The sequence below is a fragment of the Saccostrea cucullata genome, unplaced genomic scaffold (genome assembly GCF_032062105.1).
Source record: "Saccostrea cucullata isolate Sc308-1 unplaced genomic scaffold, CSIRO_AGI_Scuc_v1 ctg12037, whole genome shotgun sequence".
Classification (NCBI taxonomy): Eukaryota; Metazoa; Mollusca; class Bivalvia; order Ostreida; family Ostreidae; genus Saccostrea; species Saccostrea cuccullata.
The window spans coordinates 50,181-60,003 of NW_026934341.1; the positions used below are offsets into that span (position 1 = coordinate 50,181).

At 31.1% G+C, this 9,823-nt stretch overlaps 1 protein-coding gene across 1 annotated transcript; it reads right to left on the bottom strand.

Annotated features, from left to right (window-relative positions):
* Positions 1-799: 799 nt before the first annotated feature.
* LOC134240556 (uncharacterized) lies at positions 800-8,465 on the bottom strand. Its single transcript, XM_062722646.1, has 11 exons — positions 8,282-8,465; positions 8,053-8,119; positions 7,142-7,177; positions 5,394-5,582; positions 4,815-4,979; positions 3,870-4,052; positions 3,338-3,538; positions 2,865-3,044; positions 2,663-2,725; positions 2,395-2,491; positions 800-1,002 (listed from the first exon to the last, which is right to left on the bottom strand). Exons 2-11 carry the CDS (start codon positions 8,117-8,119, stop codon positions 831-833), a joined length of 1,353 nt encoding a protein of 450 aa, XP_062578630.1. The 5' UTR covers positions 8,282-8,465; the 3' UTR covers positions 800-830.
* Positions 8,466-9,823: the final 1,358 nt, after the last annotated feature.

The window sequence follows — 9,823 nt, forward strand, 5'->3', positions numbered from 1 at the left end:
AACAAATGGAAAAGGTGTTAAATAACTACACAAAAGCAAACAGTGTAACAAATTCATAACATCGAGCATGAACAAATGGTATGATAACTTAATGAAAAATACAACTTTTAAAATGACTGGTTAAAGATTTTGTTGCAACAGGATTACAATATCAGACAAATCTAGTTTATTAAATATGGATGAAATGTTTATAACATAAAATCATTAACGTGACTTCTTTATTTTATCACTCAACATGCAATATATGTAATGATATAAAATATTTACAAACTACAGAAATAAGCTTTGGATTTACTGAAGTAGTGCATAAGCTTTAATTTTTATGCAAATAGTCAGATCTTACAGTCTTGCACTTGTTTTTATTTCTTTTTCGGTTTCAAGTGACAAATATTACCTCAATGCAATAAGAATCATAAAACAAAATACAGCACTGAGTTGAACATTGTTCAAAAAATTACCTTAAAACTTATTCATAATAAGTGAAATTGGGCCAAGTTATTTCTGTGACACAGTATTTCATGACGTTCATGACAAATTGGGCATACTTTATAGGGTATCGAATTAAATGGGGAGGGGGGGGGGGGGGTCTATGACCAAATTTTTCAAATTTAAAAACCAAAAAACTCACGTGTGTCGACGTCATTGTCATGTTTCAGAAATATAGATTTCATGTTTCAAAAATTTTCGGATGATTCCTTGAATATTTTCTGATCCAAAATATTATTTAAAAATTCATGATAATAATAATGCATAAAGTCTGATTTCTTATTATCTGATAAGACATTTATGAGTATACTTCCAGATTCTGTTTAGCTTACGAAATGGATGCCCTAACATTTAGAACTGAATGTGAGGTTGGCTGATTTTTCTGGAAGTTTCACATAATCATTCTCCTTGTTAATGCATTTTACATTTAGAGTCTGGAAATCGTTGTCGAATTTCTTGGTTGGAACTTGTTTCTCATAGATGGCGGATTTATTGCAATATCTTTTGAAATGTTGACTGAAAAAATAGAACAACTTAAAATAGAATGATTTTTTCACAATAAATAAAAATAAATAAACAAAACACATAAAGGTACATTTCCTAACTATTTTTTCTTCTAATCATGTAAATCTTTCTTAAAGTTAACATCTTTTATCTGTATTTTATTTAGAAGGGTACTGAAGAAGATGTTATAATTTTCCATCATTGTTGCATTTTTACACAGCGAAAGATTGACATTATAAAGACTATAGCTTGTTTTTGTATGACTAGCAGAAATTGTACATGAATCAGTAAGCAATAATTTTTTAAGATCAAAGATCATTATGGCAAGATACACCGCCTGTGGTGCCCCTGCTACTGATTATGGATCTTCCTCAAGTAAACTGTTCAAAGTGGGAAATTAAAGTCCTATTTTGTGTTGTTTAATGATCTTTAGAGCTTGAATACTGTTCGTGATCTCCACATATTTCATTAAATATTCTTAATAATGCTCAATGAAAACCCTTTATCAAAATGTTTCTCTCTGTCATTTATATTTGTTTATCGTTGCCATTCGAAAATTTCGCCAACTCTGCTACTACTCGTATTTACCTTACAGATGTCATATAATTATGAATTTTTTTATTAAATGTATCTTTACATTGTATATGACCTACATGTATGTATTCCAGGAAGACATTGAATTTTCAGAGACAGAATGCTGTTTTTTTTAATATAAATTTTGGGTTCGAATTTTTTAAAATATCCATGGGGACATTTTAAGCTAAATAATGCACATTTTTAAAAACCTAACCAATATCAATGACCGACTGGATCAGTGAAATGCATTGACAACTCCAAATACGAAGAAGTTTCCCTGTATAGTTTGATCTAAGCAAATACTGAGGTAACAGGTGTCTGCTTTTATAACACCAAAAGAAAATTTATTGCATTAAAATATCAATGTTTAACTATCATTTGTGTTTCAATTATTTTATGATGTTTTCTCTTGCAAACTTTAAGTGACACTCTGGTCGAGAAGCAGAGATATTTTTTTTATTGTTTTGTACTAAAAAAAAAAAACTAAAGTTTACATGCACCTGAACTGCAATTTTGGTCTTTGAACTTTTTTCACCTATGTATTTATGCTTTTATGGTATTTGCTTGAAATGATATTTGTTTTCACCTCTCTGTTAGTCGTTCAATTTATCGGAGTTTTGCGCGATCTTTTCACTGATTTGACGGTTTTCATTTTATTCCAAAATCCTTTAATATCATTTTGGTTAAAATATATATCCCATCAATATATATTCCTGTTTTGAAAAAGATAAATGTATATAAAAACATTGCAATATATTATAAAGGAATTAAGAAAATGTACATGTATTTACACAGTCAAAATAAAAATACTAATTAGACAGAACATACCCTTTATATAGGTAGAACACCACCAGGCCTCCAATGGTTGCCAGTGTAATTGATAAGACTACGGCAATGATCAGCGCATTTTCTGTTAACCGGTTTTCTGAAAGATATAAAATAAATCGATGATCAGAAAAACAAAACAAAAGTAACCGTAATAGAGGTTGTTTTATATAAAAACTTGTGTAAATATTCGATTTAATTTTGTTTTTATTTATCTTAATCAAAGGTACACTATAAAAAATAGCTTTTAATACATGTTTCAGATACTTACTGTGTGGCAAAGGGTTTTTCTTGACATACTCGTCATCATCAGCAACACAGGGTTTATGCTTTCCTGGTAAAAAAAATCGTCTTTATATTAGCAAGTAAAAAAATTACAAAAAAAATATTATCTGTTCAAATTTAAACTTTTCTGGCACTGTGAAATAAGTATTTTTATGACTTTTTATTATTTTTGTGTGTTTAATAAATACCGAAGCAGTATCGATCCTCGCATAAATTCAAGGGTTTCAAGCAGTAGGCCATAAACCTTCCACAGTTCTTCACAAGTATTTTGTTTTTCTCCAGGCAACAATTTTTATTAAAGCCCTCCGAAAGTCCTGACGTACAAATGTCTCTTTGTACTTTTCCGTCCCAAATACTGGGATGCGAACCTTAAATTCGAATTAAAAAGAAAATGATATCTGTAATTAATTTCTCAACACACAATTGTTTTGAGTTTGCTTAATGTAGAGGCTTGAATCTGTAGTTTGTTAATTCATTTCATAATATTTAACAGTATACAATGGTTATCACTGAAATAAATGACACCTCAAACTAAATTGGTATTCTAAACGTCCATGCTAGATACTTTCACACAACAATGATCCATTTAACGGTCGTAAAATCTTTTGTGTATGTTTTTTTAAGTTGTCCATTTTAAGTTGATCTGTTATGACATACATACCCTGCATCCAGACGGGGCGAATAGCGCCACAGGAAAGGATTCCCGGGCATCTATCTAGTAGCACCTGTCCTTGGTCGTCTGCTTTATACCAACCAGGATATAGATCCCGATCACATGATTGCATGTAGTGTGTGTATTTACAATTTTCAGTCCTGTTTTTGGTGTTTGGAATCCTTGGGATGTCAGGCAACATGCACGGATCTAAAATTTAAAAACGTAAAAAGTAAATATGATTGCAGAAAGTAGGCCAGTGGTCAATTTCCAGAAAGATATGTGTTCACAATCCCTCTAGCATAATATTTCCTATATTTACTAATTTTACTTTAAATTATAAAATATTTTGTTGTCTTTGTTGCCAAGAATGCATTTATTATTATGTTAGCAATTTAAATAATTTGAAAAAAAAAGATTTGATAATTTATCTCATTTTAAGTTACGTTTAAGTTTTAAGTTAAGTTTAACTTATTGGGCACAGATTTTGTTTGTCTTTCAAAATATAAAGCCATAAAGAACATATAATTCATTACGTGACCTTCATTACAGAACCAGAACTCCTCAAGTACTGGATTCTTTGTGGTTTCCCTTGTTGTTCCCCTGGTTGTGGGTCTATTCGTCGGTTTGGGTGGCTGCCTTGTTGTGGAAGTTTTCCAGACAGCTGGAGTCGTGTCAGGTTTAGGTGAACTAGTGATCTCTACACAAGACGCGTCTTTTTCACCTTGAATATATGAACAAAGTTAAAAATAAGGTACTTAATTTTTTTTTTTTTAGAATTTTATTTGCTTAAGGACCCTCTCTACACAAGAGCAAACTTTTTTTGGACATTGAGAAAATATATTGTATAAAGGAGTTATAATTGAGGTCATTTATTTAATTTTCACTGTATTGTGCGTGGCATGCATTTACCCCTGGGAAAAATGTTTAAAGACAACACACTATCAGTGAATAGAAATCATTGTTATTAACTTCAGTAGAGAAAATTCATGTAAATAACACGTTCAATTAATTTATCTTGACCTTTTAAAATGTTTAGAATACTTGAAATGATTACAAATTGAGTAAAATATTGTAAATTGCATTTTTTTAGTATTTAGATCTAAGGTCAGATCACTCTAAATGCAGAAAAATACATGTACCTTAGAATCAGAACTCTTTAGTGTAAGTGTAGAGAGGGTTCTTAAAACATAAAAAATGAGTTATCAGACAGCTTGTATAATGGAATTAATCTTAAATATGATTTTAAATATATGTAAACTTTGAATAAGTTAAACTGAACTGAATAAAGATGGACGTATTTTATATTTCAAAGTATTGATAAGCTGATTTAAATAAAACAAATATTAAAAAATCAAAGGAAAAGAATGTGATTGAGAAGAATTAAATGAACGAAACTCGAATCTCATAATCTTTAGAAAGAGATACGGATTACTGGAGGTACATAGCAATAATATAGTAGAAATTAAAAAAAAAAGAAGATTACCGAAGCAATATCTCTCTGAGCAGGCATCCAGTGCCGGTAGGCAGTACGCGTTAAATGAACCACAGTGTTTTATTCTGATAGTGACATCCTTAACACATGGACTCTCAAAACCAACTTTGCATACTTTTCTGTGCACAACTTCGTTTTCCACTGTTGGAAGACTTCCTAAAGAACATCATTTAATTTTTAAGATTGCTTAATATAATTATATTAATACTTAATATTTTTCCTAAACATCACTTACCAAGCATAATATGAGAAACACTAATTAATGTGTTTTTTTCAGGCAAACATTTAAATTATGATATTAATTATAAAGGTCAAAATTTCGAGTATGATGATGTTTTTCATCCATTTGGCACAATTCGCCAAATATTTCATTCTGACACATTTTGTATCAACGTTATTTCTAAATTTACGTATTAAAATGAAATTCAAACATATCCAAGTCATTCCACAATTAATGAAGAACATCATAGAGGGCATTGATTAATAAACGTTGATTTAAATCCCATTCAAAGCATAACGATCAAATAGGGTTTACAATTGCAATAAAATGAGTAATATAAGAAGGGTTACCGTTAAGCCACGAAGGATACACAGCTCCACAACTGAGTAAATTTGGAGGATGATTCAACATGTCTTCTTCAAACCTGTGCCATCCTGGAGTTATGTAGCGATCACAATAATCGTAACTCTTGTACAGGCAGTTCTCTGCCCTAAAATCCGGCTCAAATGAAGGCCGTATGTTGGCTGCCTCACAGGGGTCTAAATCAAAAAAATATTATTGTATTCTGAATCCCCATATGTACAGATAGTTTATTATATTTATGTAGATTTTATGACAATGTTTTTTTTTTTCGAGCCATCCCGTTAACGCTTTTAATTGCTGGAGTTATAGGAGAACTATTTCGGCAAAGTTCACATACATTGCATGGACATATGTATGTGGGTAATACGATGTGTTTGTCAATACAGTCTGTCATTCATTAAATAGAGTGATGACTGACATCTGTCATACAAATTGGTAGTCAATTGCTTCACACTGAATTGTCATAAAATTTTCTGTCTACTCATTTAATTAAAAGGCACACAGTAGGTGTGTCCGGTCGACAAGGGAATGTCTACTCCTGTCCCTCGTGCCACCTTATCACATCAACAATATATGCGCAGTCCTTCGTGGTAATTTATCCCATCAACAATATAGGCTCACTCCTCCTTGGCACCTCATCCTATCAACAATATATATATTCATTATTCCTCCGTGGCACCTGATCCCAACATCAATATAGGCTTACTCCTCCTTGGCACCTGATCCCATCAACAATATAGGCTTACTCCTCCTTGGCACCTGATCCCATCAACAATATAGGCTTACTCCTCCGAGGCACCTCATCCCATCAAAAATATATGCTTACTCCTCCTTGGCACCTGATCACATCAACAATTTATACTCATTCCTCTGTGGCACCTGATTCCATCATCAATATAGGATCACTCCTTCGTGGCACCTCATCCCATCATCAATATATATTCATTTCTCCGTGGCACTTGATCCCAACATCAATATAGGCTCACTCCTCCTTGGCACCTGATCCCAACATCAATTAAGGTTCACTCCTCCTTGGCACCTGATCCCACCAACAATATAGGCTTACTCCTCCGTGGCACCTTATCCCATCAACAATATAGGCTTACTCCTCCGTGGCACCTTATCCCATCAACAATATAGGCTTACTCCTCCATGGCACCTTATCCCATCAACAATATAGGCTCACCCCTCCGTGGCACCTGATCCCATCAAAAATATATATGCTTACTCCTCCATGGCACCTGATCACATCAACAATATATGCTCACTCCTCCATGGCACCTGATCTAACCTCTGATATTTTGGAAGTCCGTGTTTGCTCTGCTCCTATTGTGTATTGTTTTATGGACTTTTGATCTCGAATACTGTTTGTTATCTTCATATGTTTTATGCAGAGGTTCGTGTTACTTCTATTTTCATAATATTAGATTAAGAATAAATACCGTTCGAAACAAGATATGTCAGAGTGTTCGAATCACAATATAAATATGAAAGAGAGGTTGATCATCTGAACATAAAAGAATTCAAAAGTCAAACTACAAGAAAATCAGATTAAGTCTTATCCAAAAACATGTTTGAGACATAGAAGTAATATATATTTCCATAAACGGACACCCATATGCATGTAATCATTTACATGTATTCTTTGCTATGCAGCACTTCTCTTACATTCGGGCAATATAATAGTACTTCAGTAACAAAAATAATCTTTTTTTTAATTTAAGACTTTACTCACCATCAGTCATATCGCAGAACCATAAACTTGAAGCATCTGAATAAAAGAAATAATAAACCATTAAAACATGTAAAAGTAATGTGTGTCAAGTTATGAATAATTGTAAAACTTCCGAGTCTATAACTGTGAGGGCTTTTTAAAAATATTATTCGTATAGTCTTTCAATACTTTTATTCAATAATTTTAGTGTATTATATGAAATAGGATTAAAACATTTTGTGCACTTCAATCTATAAAAACATCAATCTATAAAAAGCATTCTACCTGTGTACTGAATTTGAGATTTTAAAAAGTATGTGTAAATTGATATTTATCCATTTAAAATGAATGTCTCAAGACACATAAAAATCCCACTTGAAATCCCATTTAAATATATTGTGGTATAGTATAGACGAAAACAATTTTCTCAAACGTAGATATACCATCTTTCTGTTCCTCGTAGAGTTATCTTTCCTTATCATATTATATTGGGGGAAATCTTTATATTTTTACAATTGTAAGTTCCTTGCCAGGTTTCCTGTAGCGAGATTTATTTTACACAATTAAAAGCAATATGTAATGGGTGTAGTCGTTTGTTAAGATTTTTATATATTTCCTTCCAGCATATAAAAGCTCGTTTAAATTGCCTTACACTTGATGTGCACTTTAAAACTACCAGCATATATTATCTTGTGAATATGAAACCAGGCACGCTCAGCTAGACGTAAACATACACTGATTGTTTGCAACTTTATTTTGCTCTATTTCATGCCCTACGACATATTTGAAGAAAATATGAATGTAAAACAGTAAAGGTTTCAGAATTTTGTATTTTGTACAAGAATACTGGTGATAATTTTTATCACTGTTGTTCAAACTAATCACATTGTTTTAAATCTATGTCATCATAAAAGAATAGTATCAATTATTACCTGCCCACGTAATCACGGACACTATATAAACAAGTGTAAATCTCATCATAGAGGAAAGAAACATCATCTGTAAGAAAAACGAGATAAAAAGATTCCCAATATAGACACTATGACGTAATTTCCAGTCCACCCAAATACACACAGAAAACAGTGTTTATTTCTTATGACAAAAGTCTTGATTTAAACAAATTATAATTCCATAGATACAATTAAAAAGAAAATGAATTACCTTTGACAGGAAGACTCTGAACTTTGTTGTTACATTTGTAATGTCCTCCAAGCTTCAACCAGGAAGAAAAGAAACTAACGACGTTCTATAAATACACAACGATTCTGCGTAAACAAACCGGTCTATTGAATTTCAAAACCTCGAATGAGGTTTTAATAATTCACCGACATTTTTTTTTATCACATTGCAGGTATTCGAGAATCCTCGTTCCGCTAGAGAGGGGATGATGCTTTATATCCTGATCGATAATTTAATCTCAAATCAATAAAGCATTGATGCAGGTGCACAGGCTTAAATAAATCAATATATTCAGAAATGAGGTCTTTGTGCAAATGCATTTTTAAACCTCGGCATCAGCTTGCTCTTCTGATGACGTTTTAAGATTATCTTATTTTAAAAGCTATAATTTTTCTTACATCGTATAACAACGAAATAGAAAAAAAAATTAATCGACTTTTCTTTTTTAAAACCAGTTATTTATTCAGCTTTGCATTGTTTAAATGTGCTTTAAAAACCTGACAATTAAGTTCAGAAAAGTAATTTTTCTGCAATGCTGTTAACAAATATATCACATCCTTAACAATTCAAGCATTTTTACGGAAGTGTATTACTGCCAGTTAAAACATAAGTATAACATCATCTTTTGTTCTTTTAATACTTTCTATTTCTTGCAAGACCCAAAACATTCCAATAAGTTACCTGAAACTGTCTAAGTTAAAAAAAAATATTGGATGGCTACACGTAACTCATTGGATTAAGAAAACACAACACAAATAAACACAAATAAATATTTTTTAGACAATGAATCTAACATGTTTCACAATCTAATTAAATAATCTATTTCAAACTAAAACTTTGTAACTATTCCAATAAATGATGAAACGTACATTTCAATTCACAATGAACATCAAAACTTAATTTAAGGTAGGTCCGTACTTTCAAAATTTTCTGTCAAACTGTTTATTTTTTGATTTGAAAATCTTGAGTAAGTCATAATCTAACTAAAACATCCATAAAATACATATCTTTGCAGGTTAATTTTCATGCAACATGTCTCGGAGTACATACCTCTAAAACTTCAACAGCCAAAATTCAACATATAGAAGTGTAACATCATATTATAGTTAGCTATGTACCAAAGCACATCAAATTAATGCTAAAACTTATGAAAATCAAAAATATTCATTTGTCAAGAGAATATTTGAAATTTCTATTTGAAAACACTAAAAAATTGATGTTGATTCTGTCAAAATCTTTCAGAGAAAAACCTCAAAATATCTTTATTTTAAATATTTCTCAAAATTATATTATGTTTACATGCTTTTTTTTCTTTATAATTATTTAGAATTATATCTTAGGTTATCAAAAACACATTCTTTATTATGGTTGACCAGAAAAATTTCACAAAACATCCTTTTGAACACCTATACCCCCATTTTTGGAATATCTATTTTTCAATCTTTCTTCGCAAAATTTATTTTAAAAGTAAAATTTTAAAAGATGATATAGGCTTAAAATTAAAAATAAAGTAGATCTCAATTT